Source organism: Empidonax traillii, unplaced genomic scaffold (assembly GCF_003031625.1).
Source record: "Empidonax traillii isolate 1590-97213 ecotype Southwest subspecies unplaced genomic scaffold, ASM303162v1 scaffold247:size2371522, whole genome shotgun sequence".
Taxonomy (NCBI): domain Eukaryota; kingdom Metazoa; phylum Chordata; class Aves; order Passeriformes; family Tyrannidae; genus Empidonax; species Empidonax traillii.
This window is the reverse complement of record NW_020955440.1, coordinates 1,340,899-1,364,503: the sequence shown is the minus strand read 5'-3', so window position 1 is coordinate 1,364,503 and position 23,605 is coordinate 1,340,899. Positions and strand designations below refer to the sequence as shown.

General features: G+C 38.9%; 1 protein-coding gene across 7 annotated transcripts in view; it reads right to left on the bottom strand.

The window, feature by feature from the left end:
* Nucleotides 1-23,605, bottom strand: part of ENOX1 (ecto-NOX disulfide-thiol exchanger 1) — a 361,423-nt gene that overhangs the window by 21,956 nt on the left and 315,862 nt on the right. For all 7 annotated transcript variants that reach the window (XM_027888872.1, XM_027888868.1, XM_027888873.1 and 4 more), the window contains 2 exons: nucleotides 17,192-17,376; nucleotides 1,289-1,396 (listed from right to left, as the gene is read on the bottom strand). In XM_027888872.1, the coding sequence (XP_027744673.1) occupies nucleotides 1,289-1,396; nucleotides 17,192-17,376 (293 nt within the window). The remainder of the gene's footprint in view (nucleotides 1-1,288; nucleotides 1,397-17,191; nucleotides 17,377-23,605) is intronic.

Here is a 23,605-nt window from a genome sequence, read left to right as displayed (position 1 = left end):
GAATGCCATGTGAAAATGGAAATGAGATGCAATTAACTCAAGAGACCTGGTGGATTCTGTGTTTAAAAATATTGTCATTACCAAATCCATTCTTCTTCATTGCATTTTCTGTATTACACTCTTGCATCAGATTTCATTTAAGTTACCTCTGCAACCATAAATGCTAAGAACATGTATCTGAACATAAAAGCTTCCAGAATCTAAATTATTAGTTTGTAGAATATATTTGTCACTAGATATGGTCAAAGACAAATGTTAAATGTGAAAAAATGTTACAGCTTTTGTAACGAGTATTAAAAAAATCTGAAATAAGCATAATTTAGTTTTCCCAATATGTACATTAAGTCTATACATTTGTCTGATGACATATTCAGACACACATGCTGCAAAATCTTGAACAAAAGAACCAGTTTGAATCTCTGCCATCTATGCAATTCAGATCCCACGGACTTTATACTGCAAAAACTTAACTATGTAATCAAATATTTTAGCTCAAAGTTTCTGCCGAAAGGATTAAAATAAGGTCCCAAAGCAGAGACTGTGGCTGTGCCACACAGGTGGGGATTTGCAATTTCAGTGTGTCCAAGCCATGTGGTCTATCGAGACAACATATATTTGTGCACACTGTGCTTGCACACAATGCACTGTTTCTTCTCTACATTTACAGATTTAGGACCAGAATTTCTTTTTGCTGTGTAAGTATCCATCTTACCATGCTTATAAAACAATACTATCAAATATATTTCTCAATGTCATAGAACACCGTAGCATCAAAAAAGGTGTGATAATCAGATTTGCAGAGATTTGCTCCTCACTGCTAAAATAAGTGCATTACCTACTTTTTTAATGCCATTATGATAATGCCATTATTTTATATACTCATATAAAAATAAATTGCACAGGAGAGGCCAATACTTTTTTTTTTTTTGAGTATCAATCTTAGAAGGAAGATACGTTTTGTTTCAGGTATATTTAACTCACCCAGCATTTTTTGTAAAGTCAGAGTGAAAACACACATCACTGGTATCTATGTAGAATACACAAGAGGAAATGTTATTCAAGACATGAATATCAGTATTGGATAGTATAAAATAAGGGTCCCTTTTCACTCTGTTTTCTCAAACTCTCTGTTAGCCTAATCAGAACAGACATACAGGTCACATAAGGTTATGTCTTGCTCACAGCATATTACATGGTCAGAATCCTGTGGATTTTGGAGGTGAAGCCATGAGACTTCCACCCTCTTAGCATGCCTAAACCAGCATTTTTCTCCTGCTAAACCACTCACCTGTTCCTGCAGGACTTTAAGCATTGCTTGAGTATGTGTTTGTTCTTCCTTTGCTTGCTCCAGTTCGGATTTTTTGTTATTTAATTCTTCCTGTATGCTCAACAATTGCTGCACAAAGAAAAGAAGTTTCTGGTTAGCAGCGTCTGGATCCAAAGCAATTTTAAATCCTCAGTTTGATAAATCCTCATTTCAAACAATGTTTTGCAGTCTGTTCCTACATTTATTATTGTTGCATAATCTGCTGTGTCTAAATGGACCAGAGGTAAATTATTTTCATCTGCATCTCCTTCTGCAGCAGTGAGAGTAATACATCTGCTAATGTGCATTAAACTATTTATTACATTAAAGTAGAAACTCCTGCTACATCACCCACAGAGTGAATGTCACATTCATCTGAACCAAAATCTTATTTGTAGAAGTATATGCAGTGGTTTCAATAATACTGGGGTAAACACTATGGTACATAAATAATTTAAAAGCACAGCCCTTTAATACAATTAGTCATTGGCCCACAGCCATTTTCATTCTATGCAAAGCAATATTCTGGAAAGCTTTCAGACTGATTTGCCAAGAAGACAAAAGCTTTCCTTTTTTTTCTCTCTTGTGCTCTGATATTTTATTAGATCAGGAAGACTGATGCCCTACAATCAATATATCAGCCAGGAAGACTGCTGATCTACTGTCAAAACAAAAAGCTATGACCAAAATCTATTTTTATGAAGAGAATTCTGGGATGCAGGAGCATATTTAAAAACCCACGTCCCCTGGTCTTGGCTAGCTTTAGGTTCTGCATAGATTTATTGTGACTGTCAAGAACAGGTCAGTAGATTTAATTAATTCTGAAGCACTTATGTATTTTTATATTGATGTGAAGAATGTTAGGCACTGATGAAGAGCAAGAGCAGACAAACACAAGGTTAAAAAAAGAAGTTTATGGTGTATTCCCTTAGTGATCAAGAAAGAAAACTATGTTCTGCTGGGGCAACACATTGCTTGTAAGCACACTTCTTTATAAGGGCTAATTGAATGACTAATTGCTTTACTAGCATGCATTACTGATTTAACCACGCACCTACATCTAAAGCTTAGTTTATGGTTGTGCTTAGGGCTGGTAACGGACTCAAACTGATCTTGCAGGTGTTCAGCATCTTTGTAAGTTACAGATAGCAAACCTAGAAAAAGTTCTTCTTCCGCTGCACTGGAAGACCCAGGCATCAAAGGACGTGGTGTCAGTATTGTTTTCAGAGCAGCCTGGAAACAGGTGACATTTCAGGGACTTGTGGAGTTATTGGTAATGTATTTCTGTGTAAGTGAACAGCAGTATGATGGATTAATTCAGCCACTGAAGTAAAAATACATGTGGGTATGTGTCTGATTATATCTCACACACTCTGCAGTCCAGCTGGGTTAGTTAGCCTTTTGATGGATCTTGCTGCCTGGACTGCTCCCTGGGAGCCTTCAAGAGACATTCTGGTACAGGTATTCACTGTACCACAGCACAAGAGCGTTTCAAATTTTGAGACTTTTCCATGAAATAACTTTGTCTTTTCCACTGAGGCTCATGCCCAACCAACTTTTATGTAGGAAGCTCTGCTTTTGCATTTCTTGACCAGGGTTGTGTTCGCTTGCCTGTTGGGTACTCCTTCCTACATTTTCAAATGATACACTGAATTTGTGTATATTGCCATAGGTCATATACTGATAACTGTGTTGGTCCCCAGAAGGGACCATTACACAATCACAGAATACCCGAAGTTGGAAAGGACCCACAAGGATCATTGAATCCAAATGTTGACCCTGCATAGGGCCATCCCCAAGAGTCACACCATGTGCTTGAGAGTATCATCCAAAAGCTTTTTAAATTTTGTCAGGTTTGGTGCTGAGACCACTTCCCTGAGGAGCCAGTTCCAGTGCCAAACCACACTCTAGGTGAAGAACCTTTTTCTAGTATCCAACCTAAACCGTTCCTGACACATTACAGGCCATTCCCTCAGTTCCTATCGCTGGTCACCACAGAGAAGAGATCAGTGCCTGCCCCTCCTCTTCCCCTCTTCCCCTTGTATACTGCAGTGAGGTCTCCCTTCAGTCTCCTCCAGGCCAAACAGATCAAGTGACCTCAGCTGTTCCTCCTACAGCTTCCCCTCAAGGCCCTTCACCATCTTCATTGCCCTCTTTTGGACACTCTCTAAGAGCTTAATATCTTTCTTATATTGCAGTACCCAAAACTGCACACAATATTCAAGGTAAGGCTGCCCCAGTGCAGAGCAGAAAGGGACAATCCCCTCCCTCAACCAGCTGGCTATGCTTTGCCTGATGCCTCTCAGGACACAGTTGGCCCTCCTGGCTCACTCATTATCAAGTTGCTGTCGACCAGGATCCCCAAATCTCTTTCCATGGCACTGCTTTTCAGCATCTCATTCTCCAGTCTGTAGGTACATCTGGGGTTGATCCATCCCAGGCGCAGAATCCGACACTTTCCCTTGCTGAACTTTGTATGGCTGGTGATTGCCCAGCCCTCTAATTTGTTGAGGTCTCACTGCAGGTCCTTCCTGCCCTCAAGGGAGTCAACAGCTCCTCCGAGTTTTGTACTGCCTGCAAACTTGCTTAGTAACCCTGTTTAGTTACTCCATGTAAACTCATGTTACAGTGAGTACCATGACCATTAAGTTTCACCTAGGATAGCTCTAGCTGACATCTGCAATTTAGAAAGAATGGACTCCAGGACTCAGAAGAGAAGCAGAGAACACAAGATACTAGAAACATGGCATGAACCCTTTCAAGGGTCACTACCTGAAACACCTGAGGTTTGAGAAGCAGATGTGCCACCTAGCAGCAGATGGTGAAATATCCTCTTTTGCAGCTGCAACCTGTTTGACCTTAAACACTTGAACATGGCAAAGGGCTCTTACTAGAAAGGAGCCTTTGCCCTCATTTCAGAGTCTTCTCTGAGTAGTTATGTCTCACTAGTGTGGCCAGACTACCTTTATCCTGGTTCAGAGATTCTCCAGCTTCTGGGAGAAACCCTAGAGGCCATTATTCTGAAAAACACAAATTCCCATCTGGAAGATCCCAAGTGAGTTTTCAGTCTAGCATGACCCTGAATAGCCTTTTCAATACTGAATGTCTGTTACAAAGGGGAAACCAACTTCAACTTACGGATTGAACTTGTTACACAACTGAACCATTTCCTTCCCCATCCTACCCACCCCCTCCCCATGATTCTTCCATGGCCACATTTGACATATCACAGATCAGCTCACAAACTTCCACTGTTTTATTTTTGCATCTTCCACTGTGATCTACCACTGTAATTTAGTCTAATTATATACCTCTTCCTTTGATGCTGACTTTTCCTGTTTTGTGTTTAAGGCAATTTTTTCAAAACTGTCTGAGCATGGGAGGAATTGGTGTGGAAGACACTAAGAGCATGAGAGAGAGATGGGATGCTCTGCATCTTTGTTCTTGGCTCTGGACCAGCGAGAAACAGGAATCCCAGGAAAATATCCAACATGCTCAGTTTCCCTGGGGTAAGAGTGTGTGCAGTCTCATTGCAGTATGAGCTATAAAGCACCTGATACAAAATCTTAATGCCGTCTTAGTGGTTAAACTGTCAGCTACTGAAGGCTTATTGTGTGTACAAAGGCTCATACTTTCAACGGGTCCTATTTTCACATGGGTGGAAAGCAGAATATCTTTAACTAAGGTGCCATATTCCCACTCATACATAAGGTTTTTCATTCACAGAACTGTGACCTTCCCATCCAAACCTCAAAGATGATAGAATTATTTAAAATTTGTAGCCATACCTTGGGGGTTTAACTGTCTTTTTCTCTCCCTTATATTTATCTCTAAAAGCTGCAGAACCTGCTAATTTTGCATGGCTCAGGTTTGGATATTTCTTTTTCCTGAGTGGTTGATGCTGACACCAAGAAGTTGTAATAAGGAGTTATACATGTCAAACAGTGTATTTTTCTCTTCTAGTCTTATTTTCGAAAATGAAGAAATAGATCCATATGGAAAAAAATATCAGCCTAAGACAGATGAACAGCCTGAAAAATTTCAGCACAAATACCTGATGTATGGCAAAGTTAGAAGCAAATGGGAAGAGGATCTTACACACTAGCAGGAATGAGACAAGTTTCATAACTGGGACTGCTGTCATGCCTGCTTATAAACAGACTCCATAAAGATTTTAATGAATGATGCCAAGATGATGATAATAATTATTCAGAATTACTTTTTTTTCATATATATATGTGATTATTAAAAATTGATTCTATAAGTATTTCTTCTGCCCTTCAGATTGCTTGCAAAGATATATCACAATCAATTAAAATAAAAAATTATTCTTGGTTTTAATGTTTGTGCTGTCTGATACTGTTCCACCTGCTTTGCCATCTCACCCAGCCTTTCTGCCAGAGTTTCCCCCTGCGTCCACTCAGCCACACAGCTACAGCCACCATAGCCATACAAGTGCCCCTTTTTTTCATCTTGTCTCAAGTCTCTGGCCATTTCCTTTAAGCCCTGATATCTCCAGCTTCGTGACACAGCCATGGCATTCAGACAGCAGTTCCCCAATGTCATCAGGCAAAGGAGTGATTTCATGGTTACACAGCCAGGAAATACCGGCTCATTCTTCTGGTGTCTTCCATGTCCTTAGTGCACAATTCTTTGAGTCTCTGAGGGTGCCCTGCAAGTTGTGCAAGTGTCTTTTCCTTGAGCCAAAATCCAAGTGTCAAGAAGCAGGAAACCATGTCACAGCATCATCACAGCTCCAATGATCCTGGAGAGAGACACCTGCAGAGCCTAGAGCTCCACCAGTACCAGCCTGGAAGCTCAGCTGGTCTGCATGAAACGAAAAACATTTGTCATCATGGCTGCCAGGTTGACCCTAAGAGATGAAGCTGTGTAGTAGGACCAGATCAGACTGGTAGACATCACTAATATCCTCTTACTGGTATTTCCAGAGAGAAGATGGGAAAGCAGAAAAGAATTAACCTCGTTTGTCTATCCAGATCAATCAACGCATTTTAGATCACCCCCAAAAATGCAAGGCATTGTTTCCAATGGCAACTCTGGAACTGCTCTGTGTAGAAATGGTAAATATCACTATCCTGTGTTAAGCTTCCTTCATTCATGAGGACCAAATCCTCCCTGTACATAATAAGTGGTTAGCTAATTTCATTTGTGGGGGAGAAGAGGGTGTGTGTTTTATTTTGTTGTCTTTGTTTTGTTTTTTTTTCACACACTCCCACTTCCCACCTCTGACTGAATCTCTGCCAGAGACAGTTCAGTACCACCCATATTGCATAGATCTCAAAAGCGCAGACAGAAAATTACCATCTTAAACCAATCTTTGCAGCTTCTGAAACATTAAATATAGATGGCATTATTGAAGCCAGCGGAATTACTCAGGCTGTGTACAATGCAGTACCAGTGTGGCCAAGAATGCTAACAACTGAACAACACATACTGCCTTAGAATATATGAGAAGCCCTAAAGGGAAAGTAATAGCTTGCTGTTGTGTACCACTGTGCAGCCATGAAATACTCCTTCTCTTCACTCTCCTCCCTATCCACAGTTCTTCATTGATCCTCAAAAGGCAGTGTACATTTGAATATAAATTATGGACATATCTAGAAGTGCGGCCACACCCCAAGCTTAGTAGGACAAACAAGGATCTCTGAAGGAATGCATCATTTCCAGCATGAAACCATCAACTTTGCACGCGAACAAAAATGAGGCAGATCAGAAGCAACAACAGGGCCTGAGGCTGTAGTTAGGATACTGTAAGGCTGACAGAATAATGAAAAAAGAAAATCAGCATTTGCCACAAGTTTAGCAGTTTATTGCTGAATGGTCCAGCTCCTGCTATTTTGTTTATGATTTTCTCTACAGCTGCTTGAAATGAAGCATGAAAAGGTTACAAAGACCTTAAAGAAAGGGCAGTAAATAAGAGCAGACAAAAGAACACCTCTGCAGTGTGAACACTGACTTCGATCACAGGTTGTGCTGGCAGTTCCAGCAAACCTATCCTATCCAGCTATGGGAAGGAGGCAAAGGCTCTCCCATTTGTGGAGTAGTTGAGTGTCCAGAAACGATCTGCAGCAAACTCTTCTGAAATTATTGTATCAGTCAAAGAGGGATGGTCTTACACAGCCCAAATGAACCAACTCAGTTGAATGGTTGTCTTAGACACCAAATGAACTCAGGCTAACTGCATTCCTATCCATATGTGTGGGAACAGCATACTCCTGTTATTCTCCACTTACTACCTATAGGAAAGATATCTGTATACAGGAAAAATGGGGACATCAGATTCACTAGGTGCCTAAAAAAAAGCTGAAACTTACATGTCTCATTTAGGCAGGCTGTATCCCAATCAAGCCTGCTTTTTTCAGTCCCAATGAAACCAAGGCACTCATATAAAACAGTGATCCTGAGAAGAAGTTCTCATGTGTGCAAAAGTGAATCCCTTTCCCCTAAACTACACTAGAATCAGAGACCACAGGCATTGAAATGCCTGCACAGTTACCTAAAAATTTAAACAATCACTTATGATAGCATTTTCTGAGGGTTTATTATATTTTTTATTATATTTCCTCAAGTTAAACCTTGCTCTGTCTTTTCTAACTTTATTTTATACAAAGCAAAAAGAATTTAGAGTTGGAAGAGGAAAAATATCAGCAAGGAAAATGTGTTTCAAAATTCTTAGAAGCTGTTCACAAATACAAAGGAGAAGGATGAATATTTCCGTTCAGAATCTTAACTAGAATGCAAAGAAATAATGAATTAAAATGAAATCAACCAATTGCAAACTAAACATACAAATCCCTCTCATAGTACTCCCATGGACTGTCTGGATGAGTGTTTTTTTTTTTTTTCGTAAGACAGACAAGATTTCATATCACAAATGGCCAGCACATGGCAGGCTTGAATAATGAGAAAGTGACTTCCCAGCTGAGCAAATATGCATTAGTAACAAGATGCTGATGAGGCCCGACAAATCACCAAGGAAACAGGAGAATGTGAAAGACAAGTCAAAGAAGCTTTAGAAATGAGCCCTCAAGGAAGGCCATGTAGCAATGTTGCAGCAAGGCATTATTAAAATAAAGAGTATGATTGTGGATTTTTTTAAAGGGATTAAAAAGAAACACAATGTAATAGTGCAATGTTTCTCATCCCTCCAACAACCTCTCAGGGATTGGCTGTGTCCCTGGCTGTGTGGATGGCATTATTTGGATGGATCATGGGGTTTGAAGTGACGAAAGAGAGCTGGTGAAGAGCTGCATGTAGATCAACAGCCCATCTCCTGTTTGATGGGCATTCACCTGCAAAGTGAGTCTTCCTGGCTCTCTGGCCAGAGCAAAGATCATACTGAACATGTTAGCTCTGAAGTTGAACTGCCTTGGGCCAGGGAGTGGACACACACCTGATGGGTGAGCGCTTATGGTAGCACTAAAGATGAACTCTGTCCAGCTGCTTCTTAGGGAGATTGCCATGCTTCCCTTCCCCTGCTATTAGATTGACTGCAGAGTTCCTACAGATTTACAGGACTCAGAGTAGTTGCAGGCAGGCCTGTATCCTAAGAAATATGCCAAATGTGAAAATAGACAGATGGACACAGACACCCTGAAACTACTTAAAGGGAGGTTACAGAGAAGGTGGAATCAGCCTTGTCCCGAATGTGGGCTGAGAACAAATAGAAACATTTGTATTACATATAAGGAAAATATTCCAAAGGGAGGGTAGCCGACTTCTTGCACAAGGGCTCGGAGAAGCTACAGACTCTCCATCCTTGGGGATACAGAGATTATAGCTAGAAAAGGTCCTGAGCAAAACTGAGACAACTCCAGAGATACCCCTGTTTGAGCAGAGGTGTACATGACCTCTAGATGTACCTTCTGACTTCAGTTTTTCTAGGATTCTGGACCAAATAGATATCAGAAAATTAGCTCTCAGTTTCTTTTGTTTCTATGAGGCATAGCAATTCAGGCACACCAGCTTCAAGAGGCAGTGTTAAGGATTGGGCATCAGATGAAAGGAGAACATGGATGGTGAAATGAATGGCTTAAGAGACACTCTACAGCTTTCCTCTGCTAAGTAATTTTCAAGTATATCTCTTAGTCCTCAAGAAAGACAAGCTTTCTTCAATCATCTATGAACTTTTACAGCAAATTAGAAAAAGACCCAAGTCCTTAGGAACCTTACAGAATCAATCCCTCCTCTCAGAATTTAAATTCTCCCAATTTTCTAATACACACTTAGGACTAGCATCAGGGATCCATCTGTGCAATCTGTCTTTCAAAGCAAACTACACATGGTCTTTAATTTTGATTGTGGCTAGTGGAGAAGTCTGACCAAAGCCCATTGCACCTCATCTATAAATCTCCCTCCTCCCTTTGCTAAATGAGATGATTGGATTATTACATAGCCCTTGACTTTACTGGCAATAGGTGAGTGGATAGGTAGGCTTACAGTCTTCTCTCATCCCGATCAAAGAAAGCAGGCAGATCCCAGATGAGCATTAAGTTCCCTCTGCCCTCATACCTGTTCTACAAGGCACGTCATATGATAATCCATTCATCTTCATCTTCTCCAACCTTTCACCAGTACTGTCCATTGTGGATATCTCCTCATCAGTTAATGGTACTTGGACTGTATGATCCCTTCTCTTCTTTCATGGGACTGCAAATGAGCATGATACAGCATGCCTACCCTTTTCTCAACAAACGAAATCAGATCTTTTAATTTTGATTTTCTAGTCAAGAAAAATATTTTGTTTTGAAGGAGAATAAAAATTGAATTAGAAAAATGACATTATGGAAGAAAATCAATTTACCTAGTGTAATTTCTAATGAAATACAATTCCTAAAATGGAAACAGAGTTCCTAGTACTGATAGCATCAAACACATTTGGAAACTCTAATCAGCAAGCCAATTCTAGTATTTAGGATCTTTTAAAAAATCATGTAAGATCACTGGACTGTAAAACTTAGGAGTTTTTTCTTTTACCACCACTAGACTATACAAGCATGTTAATGGAGATATTAGTTGATTTCTTTCATATTTTAAGTAAAGTGTGTGCACTCAATTATTTTTCTATGAAGGGTTTATTCTTGCTGCCAATCTCAGTTTAGTTTTACCAGCAATGGCAGGAAAAAAGATGCTACCCTTCTCCCTCTTACCACTAGAACAGTTGTCAGGAATAAGGTGCCTAAAGTATCTGTGGGCCCTTATTTACACTTCCCTAATAGTATTGAAGTGGTGGTCACAGATGTGGGACATCAAACACTGCTTTCAATAAAGAAAGATTGTTAAACAGAGAAGAGAACCCATTTGGCATGTCTGAGATCAGGTAAATAAATAGCACTTAATTGCCAGATGCTCTTGTTTGTTTGTTTGTTTGTTTTTTTTAATATAACCAGAAAGAGTAACTGTTTCCTGGAAGTTTAAACATGGATAGTACTGTACAGAGCCCTGAAAAGCATAAGAGAACAGTGATAACACTTACAGGAGCATTTCTCTCTCTCCTGAGAGAGATGACATATTTCTTAAACAGTTTTCAAGTATCAGCCACTGGTGAGAGAAGAGACAGGCCTGGAAGCGAATATCTGGACACTGGGCCCAGTCCCTCGCACTTAACTTGTATCTGTTCCCTATAAGGTTATCGGTATTGCCATTACAACTTCAGTGTCACTTTTACAAGAAAAAAATGATCTAACTGGAATTCATACTGCAAGAGTAGTAATTAAAAACATTTCCCACAAATTATTCTGGCCTGTTTATTCAGCAGGTAAAACACAAATACAAGGTTTTTTTTTTTTTTTTTTTTTTTGTCTCGTATACTTATTCTTCTTTAATACTGCATTTGGAGAAGAATCAGTTTACAGTTCTAAGTACATTGGGTGGGTTATATCCTGAACAGGTGTTTGGTGAGCAAGACATAGACGGAATCAAAAAAAGACTACAAATCTCCTCTGCACTTAGGCTATATTAATAAATATAGCCATAACATGCTCAATCTATTCAACAATGATGTTAACTTCAGTGCTAAACTGCTACTAGAACCTCTGTATTTAAAGGTAAATGGTTGTTATAATGGTCATGGCACTCACACAGCACCAGATTCAGCAATTTTTAGCCAGCAGCACCTGTGTCTGTGACTTCTGACATTTCAGGAAGTTTGTATGTGATAGAAAGGAATGGCTGTGACTGCTAACAACATGTGTGAAGGATCTAAGAGCTGCAGACCTCAATGCCAGCTGAGGCTTATTGGAACTTAGTAGCTAGTTTATTGGTTAAAAGATCGATGAGAAAAAAGTCCTCACAATGCCCTACCGTACTATCTCTTGCAGCCTCCTGTACAGAAACTTTCATTTTGTCTCTGCTCCCACTGAAAGACTGTGGACCATGGGAATAGTAAGTTCTTCTATTATGTATACGAGAAAAAGCTATGAAAAAAGGGGAGGAAAGACCTGAGCAATGTCATCTTTTCTTGTAGAAAAAAACTGCTAGCTCCATGAGGACATCTGATAATGGACTAGCACTCCTCCAGTGGCTGGGAATGGTAGAAATCCAGCTCATTTCAAAGGCACCATGAAGAGGTCAACACTAGCTACCTCTGGCTTTTCTACTGAGAGCAGTTACTGCATTTTAGAGGTACGTGATTTTGCTTAAAAAGCTGATAGGTCACTCTTGTGCCATCTCACTTAGATAAAAGAGTCTTAATCCATCTCCCAGTGACGGCACTGTGGAAACTCTGTGTACCTCACAGTCTTCATCATCAAATTTGTACTATGACCATCCTCCTTTGAGGGAGCAGTGAGTGTAAGGAGGGGGCTACAATGTACTCCAGCAGCTCTTCTCACTCTTCCAGCGACAACAGTGAGATGTATCACAGACCAAACTGTCTACTCTGGATGAACACCGAAAGCCTGAAATGAGGTTTACATTGGATATTAGGAAAAATTTTTCCACCGAAAGGGTGATCAAGCATTGGAACACACTGCCCAGGGAAGTGATGAAGTCACCATCCCTGGAGATATTTAAAAGATGTGTAGATGGGGTGCTTAGGGTGGACTGGGCAGTATTGGGTTAATGGTTGTACTTGATGATCTTAAAGGTTCTTTCCAACCTAAATGACTTTGTGGTTTTATGATTGCTAGTCATCTGGCATTTGTCAAAGCTTTTTAAAAAAGGTGTATAAGTCTCAAGTGCATGTGCTATTTATTTTACATGCTAAATGCTTAGTAAACTGCAAAAGCTAGTCCTCGGTAGGTAGGAAATGTCAGGAGCAATGTGGCCTTTGCAGAAAGACCTTGAGTTGCATACTGAACAGCAAGGACAGGAAGGTATTGAATAGGTGATGATTAACTGTGTGTTCTCTGCCTGCAGCACTGAACAGGGAAGGGTCTCTGAGGTATACAAAGTAAAAGGCACAGGCAGTGGTTCTGGCAGTTCCTGGCTTCTGAGTGTACAGGTTCACAATCTGCATCAAGATTCAAGTGAAACTGGAATTGTTTGGGGAGAAAAAAAGAAGACAAAACAAAAGTGGATTTTCATCATGCTTCATGAGAGTGACACCCATGTGGGTCATCAGCAGGGCCAGAATACACTCAGTCTCCTCCCGGGATATGCCAAGCTAACCAAGCCGACGGAACCCGCAGCAGTGCACCAGCCCTATCCCCCACGACTGTTCCGTGGGCTCTTTGCTTCCACCTCGAGCACTAATTTTAAGAGAGGCACTGCTGTGCGTCCCCTGCTCATGCAATAACCCCGTGGCTAGGCTTTAATGCATCACCACCAATGAAGGGGAACTTGTGCTGTCACTGTGTGTTAGGAGTATAATCCCAATGAATCAGGCCCCTTGGGTGATGAGGGCAATGAGGTGCCTCTTAAATGTCCCCAATACACCCTAGCATGTGCAATAGCAGAGCTGTAGGCACTTGTGTACATTTCCTGAAGATAGCATAGATGGAAGCATGATTTAAACGGGGATTTCTGGCTGACACCCTTGCCTGCAGGAGCTTAAATTCAGTCCCTCATGCTTAGGAAGTTACGGGAGGAAAGAATGTTATCATACATTTCCATAACACAATGAAGTACCATGCAGAACTACCATAAAAGTACCAGTCCAGGAATCAGTACAGCTATGCAAGCACGGCCCCATATCTCGGCCAGTTAAGCTTGACAAAAAAGGTAGAGCTAACTTGTTAAATTCGAGAGCCATGCTAAAGGAGGTGTGCTCTGCAGACTTAGGACTAATTTGAGGCTTAAAACACTGCACTGATGGCTGTGCTATGGAAGTGGTTCATGAACAACCCTGGATGACTACTAAAAATCTAAAATTTACTTGGACATATGCTAATGAGTGTCATCTCCTATGTGGTAAACCAACATTTTTCAAAGGCTTGCTAACATTATCCATTTCAGATAGATTTTATGGAGGATCTGTAAACCACATCATTAATTCAGTAGAGATTCACTGTCAAATTCTGAGCCCTTGTTTCAAAGCATAAAGGTGGCCAAGCGCATTTCCTCAAGAATCATATTTGATGGACAATATACAATAAAAGTATATTTTTCCTGCTTTTCTCTTGGAATGGCTGAAAGATTCTGCTGGCAATTTTTTTAAAAGAATTCTGCTTGCTATTCCACATGGAATGTGCTAAACTCAATGGTTACAATTTGGAGAAATTATATATCCACTGAAAATTGAGCTTTATAATTGCAAGAATTATGTAACACTACTAGGTGATATTTTCTATGTTATCTGTAGTCATGTATCTGGTAAAACATTTCAGACAGAGACAAGATTAAAAAAAAATTCTTACAGCTGTGCTGTGAAGTGTTGTAAAAATAGTTACAACTAAAACATCCTTTCTTGTGTTTCCTTTCTCTAATACAGACTTTGTCAGAGAATACCAAACACTGCTGGAAAAAGAACCATTCAAAAAGTGATCATCTTGGTATGTGTGTTCTCATATAGAAATAAATTGAAGGCAATACCACCTATGCAGCAATGACAAGTTAATTCAATTTCCATCTCAAAATCAGGTAAAGTGTATCTCATTTGTTACCATGGATACAAGACATTATTTCCATTTGTTTGAGATCTCACAGTGGGTATGAAATTAAACTGTGACACAGTTTTATGGATGAAGTTGACTAAAACCCCTGTAAGTTCAATGTCATTAGTCCAAAGGATTTTCTTTTTTTAGACACAGTAAATAAGGAGGTTGCTGCTACTGCCCATAAGGTATACTTCATCAGCAAACATCTGTGTGATTTTGCTGATGCTACTTTGGATCAGAGGGAGTGATGGAAGAGAAAATAAACATTCATTTCATCAGTCCTGCAAATGTAGGAAAGAATCCTGAAAAACATCCAGATGGTAGAAGTGCATTAAAAATACATTGTTCTTGTGTTATTTGCTATTGTTTGTCATCGAATATCTTTACAAAAAAATGTCTTGATTCTAAAAATGCATCCACTTTTTCTCAGATAAATCTGCTTTTCAGGCTGCAGCTCAAATCACTTGTTGTCTAGTTTTCAGAGTTACAAGAAGTGTACGAAAAAGTGGGGGAAAATGAAAAGAAGGAGACATATATTTTTTAATGCTGACATATATGAAGGGTTCAGGAATTCAATGGCATTCAGTTTACCTTTTCTGAAATTAATTTTAATATATACAAAAGGATAAAAGGGAATACAGGTCTTCTTGTTAAATTATTTATATTCAAGTCCTGGATATATATTTAATATTTCATAGTGAGACTGATTTCCATAGATGCTGAGCACCTGCTATACTGATGGATTTCAGCTAAGGTTGTCATCTCTCAACAATTACAAAACCAAGCTGAGATAAAACTGAGTTTTATCAAAGGTTTATTTCTAAATATTCATGCATGAACTGCATGAAAATCACAAAGGTCACAGCATGTCATGCCTATGGCTAATTATTGAAATCCAAAACCATCATCCAGCTGCTTATAATTTCCCACCAAATATTCTGAACTCCACCTCCTGTGCTTCTGTGTTGCTGCTTTCCTCAGCGTATTGTCAGACTGGATTATCTGCAATGTCTTCTCCAGCTCCTTGGGCCATCTCTAATTATATCCCATTGGGAGTAAGTAGGTCTGACCCTGAGATGGCAAACTAGAAAAACTGAGAACTTCACAGCAGAACTGTCACGAACATAGAAACTCTCAGAGGAATAGGGACTACAGTGTCCATGGCTAGCTGAACAGAGTCACTGTTATTGATTTGCATTATTAACATTTGCTTGAGGTTCAATAGAAATCTATTTATATTCTACAGACTTGATTAGTCTTCATCCAAGACCCCAGGTAGGAAACTACAATCATGCAAAATGGATGCTAGGACTCTAGCATTTTTATTTAGTAGTATTTTATGCCCACTTTTCACTAATTTTAATAGAGAATTAGCACCAGGATGAAATACAGCACAATCCTTATATATGCTAAATTTAATAAAACCAGTGATATTTAGGTATTCATTTGTATAAGGATAAGACTACGAACAGACCTCAAACTTACTATAGTATATGAAAAACTCAAGTATTTCTGACTGAATTCTGAAGTTTGGGAAAGATTTTATTCCCAAATTATCAATTACTTATTTTCTATTTTTTTTTTAATATTTTGTTCAGAGTTATTCCACTATACAATAAATCACCCTAATTTTGTAAAACTATGCAGGCTTAAAAGGGCTTATGTTCATAGAAATGTATGTGTAGGGTTGTCTTGTGCCCTGCTGTTTGGTGTTAGTTGGGATTTGCAGACTTGCTGGATTCAGTGGGTACCATGATAGCTGTGCAATTCCTAACCCAATTGTCAGCTCGTACACCAATGAATATCTCCTGGGTTTTGTCATACAAAAGCAGCTTAGTGCAGTCAAGTAGTGGGTGCAGCTTGTCCCTTCTGGAATCTAATAACTGGGGGTGAAAAGGAGGGCATGCGCAGCTTCAGAGGACAGATGAAGGAAGCAAAATTAGCTTCTGCAATGCCATCTCAACAAGCTCCATTTTAGATGGGAGCACAATCCAATGTTTTGGTGAGCCACTGCCCTTGCATTTTGCCATGTACCAGCTGAACAAGTGCCTGGGCAGGGAAGATGCTATACACAGGCATCTTGAATCAGGGCTGCTCATGTGGACATCAGACAAAGCAGTGGGAGCAGTCGAGATGTATTTGCCAAGATTTGCCCAGCACAATGTCAGGAGCACAGTAACAAATAGGGGATAATTCTAATGATAAACTGACACCTCTTGCCCCTGCAGGGACACACTACAGTTTCTCATTGACTGGTGTCAGAGAAAAAGCTTTGCTGCTGCACTAAGCCACTTTAAAAACTAGCTGAATGAAAAGGTTATGTCCATGGGTCAGCATAAACAATAAGAGCTCAGGAGGTAGCACTGATGCTGCTAACCATTTGCAAGTCAGCAGCAGAGCAGTCTGGACAAGCTGGAGATGTCTCAGTCATTCTCAAACAAGAGCAGAAAGAAAGATGCAGATGAATGCAAATGAAGGCACCACAGAATGTTGACTATGATACACTGGACAAATTTTTTAACTTTTGTGCAAAACTAGGGCCAATTGGATTAAGTGAGGAGAGAAATAGAGTAATTTTCTCCTAATTAGCAAATGCATAGGAAGGTTTCTTGAATGATCAGTGGGTTTACAGTTTATGAATTCCCAAAATGACTATTCCTAAATATATCTCTAGATCATCCTCCCCTTTCCCCCATCTAAAGTCTCTAAGATTTTTGACTCTGAAAAGAAATCAGGACCTTGATGAATAATAGTCTTGAGTACAGCACAGCCCCATGGTACCACTTTCCTAAAACAGAAGACCTGTTCTTCTCTTCCTTAGCAATACCTGCTGCATGCCTTGCATTGTCTGCTGTAGGAACTGCAGCTGCTGGTCCTTCGTAAGGCTTTCTTCTGTTCGGAAGAGCTGTCCCTTCTCCTGTTTCAGGAGCTCCACTTCATTCCTATAAGCATCCAGCTGCCATCGCAGACTATCGTTCTCTTCCTTTAGCGCATACGCTTGGGCAGCTAGAGCTAAGAGAAAATGAAAATGTGAAGAAATCAGTAAAACAGATTATTTCCTTACAAATAATATAGAAGACGTTATCTGGGGAGATGACAATACAGATGAAAGCCAGTGAGACATTTCAGAGCTGAGACAAGACCCAGCAGAGCTGAAAATGATTAGGTTCTGGCAAAGACTGTTGCTGGGAGGTTATTTTCTGGGATGGAAGAAGCCATAAAGTGGCCCTGGATAATTCAAATGCAACTTGCAATCTGCCTGCTAAATTTAGGCTTATATTTTAGGAAGAAACTGGCATGTGGTTCGAGGGCAAGGCACCAACCAACTTTAAAACATTTTCCCAGTGATGTTATAGGAATTGATACAGCCATTTAGGATTTATACTAGCGTAGTGGCCAGATGTTCCAATCAGGCCTGTGCTAAGGAATTTTCCAAATGTAAAGTTGCTGGATTTAGTCCCACAAGAGAGGAAACACAGATATTTCTCTCCAGCCTCGCAATGAACTACTTCGTAGCAACAGTTATGGGGAACCATTTAGACAGGAAAATGATGTAATAGAGTAAAATTATATAAAATGCAAATGCTGAAAAAACGTGTTGGCACTACAAGAACATTACTACATTAAAGGCATTGAAAGACACTTAAGTCATTTCCTTAGGAAGCTCCATTTGGCCCCTTTTCAATTTAGAATGGCATTTTTATTATCATAACTGATAGCAGGTGTTTGTGAAGAAATCGATTAGTATGCAGGGATGGAAATTACATTTGCCAAATGACTTGCACAGTCTGCAATATAAGCTAAAATTTGTTGTAGTAAAAGGCAGAAGGCTATAAAGCATGTAGTAAGAACATTATTTAAATAAATTATCTGAACATAAATACATATAGGGAAGGGTGGCATTCATTAATTAGGAATGTGGTTATCATCCCACAGAAGAACCCACTCCTGGTAGTGTTTATACTTGGCAGTAGCAGTGGTCATTTGGCATAGCAAACTGCCATACTGTACTATTTTCCTTCTTGGAACCTGCTAACACAACAACATTACAGAGCATCTGTAATTAAAAAACAACAGTCTACTATAGCCAATTCTATCAACATTTGGTAAGTGAAGCACAGAACTGATTTACATTCCTGATTTAATGATTTCAGACTTGGTATCACAGAATTCTTTCTTGCCCACCTACAACAGCAATATGGTTAAACTCCAAGTTATAGGAAATTGTATATTAACTCCGTTTAATGTTAGGAACCCCTTGACTAGACCTTCCACAAATAAAGAGTCCTCTGTTCCCTGTAATAATATGATTCAGCACATTCGTGAAATTATACCAGCATTTAAATAGAATGTCACAATATTTCAAAAGCAATAAAAATGTTTTATCTTTGGTAGGACAAATCTACCTTGATTTCAGATCGATTTTACTAATTTTAAAATAGTACAACTGCATCATTCAAAATAAAGTACAGTTAGCTACTAGTCGAATATAGACATGGATTGGTTACTGTGCTTAATTTGGATATTTCACAGAATCTCTCTGGAAGATTTAGCAACAGTAACAGTATTGCTACATCAAATTAAATTGTTCTGAAAAGCACATAATCATCCTTCCATGACAAAATTTACCCTCAAGAAATTGCACTGATGAGTCCAATGGGCAAATAAGAGAATGAAATATTTTTTTATATTTTTTTGATCTTTGTAAAATTAAATAAGCTATAATAAAAGAAAGGAGAAAAAACCAAAACAAAACAAGGAAAAGGAGGCCAAGCAAATAGAAACCTCAGCCTAACAAAAAGTCAAGTAAAAATTAAATAGTTTGGGTATAGAATAGACCTCTAAAGTCAATCTAGTACACTTCCCCTGATATGAACACCTTTCACCAGATTAAGCTGTTCAAAGTCCCATCCAAACTGACCTTGAACACTTTCAGGGTTGGGGCATCCCCAACTTCTCTGGGCAACCTGTGCCAGTGTCTCACCACCCTCATATCCTATGACATTTCTTTCTCATGTCCAATCTAAACCTGTCATCTTGTCCTGTCACTACAGGTGACAGATGTAAAGTCTTTCTGTCATTTGTATTCTCTTCTACCAATTTGACTCTCACAAAATTTAAACATTTATTTATTTATTTATATATTTTTTATTTAATACTAAATTTTAGCTAGAAACTGCCTACATTTCTGCTCTTTGAGAACACTAACATAGAGACCATCATGCATGTACTCAAGTTTTTACAGTAGCTCGGGAGTAGTAACTCACCATCATCTATTCCAGTTCTTAAAAATCTTCTGAGAGCAGCTGTACAGTTGAAGGGCATAAGGCTTCTGTATTTCCCCAGTGAAATGTGGGTTGTGACCCAGATTCAGCTGAGGTTCAGACTGCCCTACCTGTAAAGGCTGCTTGACTATTTTCTGGGTCACAGCATAGCCCAATTGGAGAACTCCCCCTCCTTTTCGTTCTCCTAGATGAGTTCAGGCTATTAAGTGCAGCTACAGACAGCAAGAGATGCCTGGTATGGGGGCAGCAAAAGAGGGGAAATGAAAAGGGCCACAATGTCTCACAAAAGCAAGTAATCTGTAGGTAATGAACCTATTAGAGTTTAAAAAATAACTACTCCAAAAGGAACAAGTCACAATACATAGAAGCAATGAATGTCACTGTCCAATTTCCCTGTAGGAATACAATATAGCTTTTTTACTGCTAAGCCCCCAAGAGATGCACCTCTGAAGGCCATTATTTTATGTTGTTATTTAAAAATTATATTTAGTGTATCATAATAAAACCTATATGACAACAATTACACTGTAGTGCTACTGAGAAGTTCCATCCGAGAACGGTGCCCTGCTATTTTTTGCAGAGACCAGAAGACAAAGGTTGTGCTACAGTCTATTTTAATACAAAATGGAAACATCCTGAACAACCTAAAGTGGGAGAATAACAATACAGGAAAGGTAAGTTTGTGATATTAGGCATGATTCTCTGAGGTGTACAGTGCCTTATCAACATTATTACACACTTAGGTGATCCTCCTAACCATTCACAGTAAGCAACTAACAACAGAGTTCAACGTAGAAATATATCTTTAAATAAGGACGAAGTAACACATATAGCAATAGTGTAACAGAATATTAAAGCATCACAAGATTTAAATGAATTAATTATAGATAAGAGTCCATAAAAGGTATGACATTAAACACATGTAATTTAAAAGTACAAATAGTTGATTCCTAACATTTGCAGACAGAATGGTAAGCAGAAAAGGAGAATAACTCAAAAAAAGACATTTGATGGACTCCCAACTGTATAGCTTATTCAACAGTGGGGAACTCTTTCAAACAAAATCAGAAACATTCTTTGCATTGACCTAACATAACTATAAGATATTCACATTTGAGTGCAATAAGATTAAAATAACTGAATTCAGATCAACGTCTCTTTTGATTCCAAGCAAACATCTACTATATAAAAACCTACTATAATTTATTTAAATTACATTACATTTATATTTATTATATAATATATAAAGAAAGGCACTTCATTTAATATTAAAAAGAAAAATAGAGGAGATTTTGGAAGGGAGGGAATCTGCCTTTAAAAAGTAAAGTAAAAATTTTTTTTTCAAATTTTGCACATACTTTTTCTAAGAGCGCATTGACAAAGCTGATGAATATAGTTTTAGTTGAAAAAGAGAACAAGTTTGCTCATCTCAAGCCATTTTAAGTTTAGTAGTTCAGATATTCATCTATAAAATCCCTCTGTGAGGCAGGCTAAAAAGCGTCTTAGGATAAAAAGACAATGAATGCTGAAAACATTTACAGAAGAACTATATACAAGGAAGCTATATCAAAAGAAAACTCTGACAACAATTGCAAATAGCTGCCTGTGCTGCAAGTAGAAGAAAATATTCCTATCTAAACAAACACAGCTGGAAATCAGCTCAATATTTGCTTTACAGCACTTTCACTGAGGGATGCAAAATGATACCTGCCAGCCTCAGAGAAGCAGCTGAAGGAAGATGAGAAATATATAAGTGGGTAAACCCTTCCCATTGATATTTCAAAGACTTCCAAGAAGTTTGTGTGAATTCTTTGTGCTGAGGTAGAAGCGTTACATACAATATGGCAACAGCCTCAGTGGCAAGATAGACTCCATTCAGTGGTGCCAGGCTAGATCCAAATCAAAACAACCCCATTTTTAAAACAAGAATTGGCTGGGTGATGAGGAGTCCAGATCTAAGGTCATGCTCATCAAAGGATGTCTCAGAAGAAACAAACAATTAACTTTATTTTTCTAGGGTATCTGTTTTGGATACTTAGGAGAGTGCTTTCTTTTTTGGCATGTACTGATCTGTACCTTTTACTTCTAGCTGGTACTTAGTGACTAGATTTAACCTAATACATAATAACATCCACCAGAGCCAAAGTAGAGCAAGTTTTCAAGGTGACACAAGGTAATTATACTCTTATATGACCCAGATCATGTCATAGTGTCCAGAAAATAAAGTTAACACCCCAAATCTCTGAATGTATGTATTTATTGAGGACATTAGGGAGAATTCAAAATTTTATACCAGTTCTAGTAATTTACACCTGCACTGTGTATTTATCATTAGATGATGCCCAAATAACATTACAGTTAACGTAAATGACAGTCTAATGATTCACATACTGGGGACACACTGAGTTTAAAAGGATAGGCAGTAGGTTATATAAAGAGTCTGAAGAAATCTGAAAGTAGTATCTGAAAAACAAATGAGCAAACACTAAAAACCATAACAGAAAACCTGCCTGTAAATTCAGAGTACAAGCTTTCCACAGGTCCTCCTAGCAGAAATTTTTCTATAGCTTTTATTTCTACATATTTATTTCTATAGCTTTTATTTCCCATAGATTCTTCTATATTTGTACATAAATAGATCATAAAAACTTCTCTAATATTTGTCTACCTTCAGACTTCTGGTCTAACCTCTTCAGCAGAATTTTTCAGAGATTTGAACTTTAGCTGGTGTACTGATTTAGTGAGGTGGATGAAAGCAAAAAAGAGCACACTCCCAAATCTTCCTGACATGTGAGTTCTACTAAAGCCATTATCTCGATTTCCTAACTTGTAAATAATGCTCCTTTTGATAACAGTAACAAGAAAAGCATCAAAACATGTCAAAATAATGGATATTATGGCAATTGTTTTCATCACTCCCATTGCAGAGCATTTTCAATGTCAAAAAAAAACCATCTTGCAAGACCCAACTACTACTTCAAAGAGTTTTCAGTTTGAGGGACTGAACAAATGTGAGTGGAGAGAAATAAGGACACAAAGTTCACAAGTATAAATACAAACAATAAAACTTATCCCTGGCCTCTAGCTAGACTGCTTGTTTTTCAACTAGTTGAACTGTGAAGCAGTACAACCAGGGAAAAATCAGTAAGAAAATTGTTTCTGGAGGACCTGGAAGGGCATGAATTGTGTTTTAATGCTGTAGAAAACAGGGTAAGTTACACAATAATGGCATTTGTCATTGGTAAGGAAGGTGGTCTTTTCAGAAATGTAGTTTCAGGAGATACAGTGAGTGGCATCCCTGCCCATGGCAGGGGGTTTGGAACTTGATGATGTTTAAGGTCCCTTCCATCACAAACCATTCTATAACTCTATGACTATAACTAGATGGGACTACTGGACCCTCATTCATTTTTACTCTGTGAGGCTCTATTTAGTGCTCCAGCCCACAAGAAATTTGATTTTGTGCTAGAGTTGGAGGATCCCATTATGATCACACAGTGGCAGGGTGTGTGTGAGGGGATGCCACACACCTCTTGAGGTGTGTGAGAAGGCTGGGTTTGCAGGAGGTCTGCAAGGTGGTGGGAAGGAAGGCACAACCCTCCTTGCAGATGGCAAGGTGGATAGCCTTTGAGTGGAGGGACACACTGAGCAACTTTGAGAAATGTTAACCTATATCTCCAGTGCAAACTGTCACAGCTGACTCTCTCTCTGTATTCTCTAGTAGTTGTCAGCTCCCGACAGAACGAGTCAAGGCCATTTTTATCTGTAACTGCCCAGTTATAGATTCATGTATCTCACATGTGACTTTTGTAAATGCTACCATAAAAACTAAACTGAGAATAGGTTTTAGTTAGATGTGCTCTGTGTACAGTTTAAAGGTATTTGGGAAAGCAACTATGATGGGATCTTCAAAGAAACTTTCTGGAAGAGTAAGACTAAGGTACACTTCGGTCACT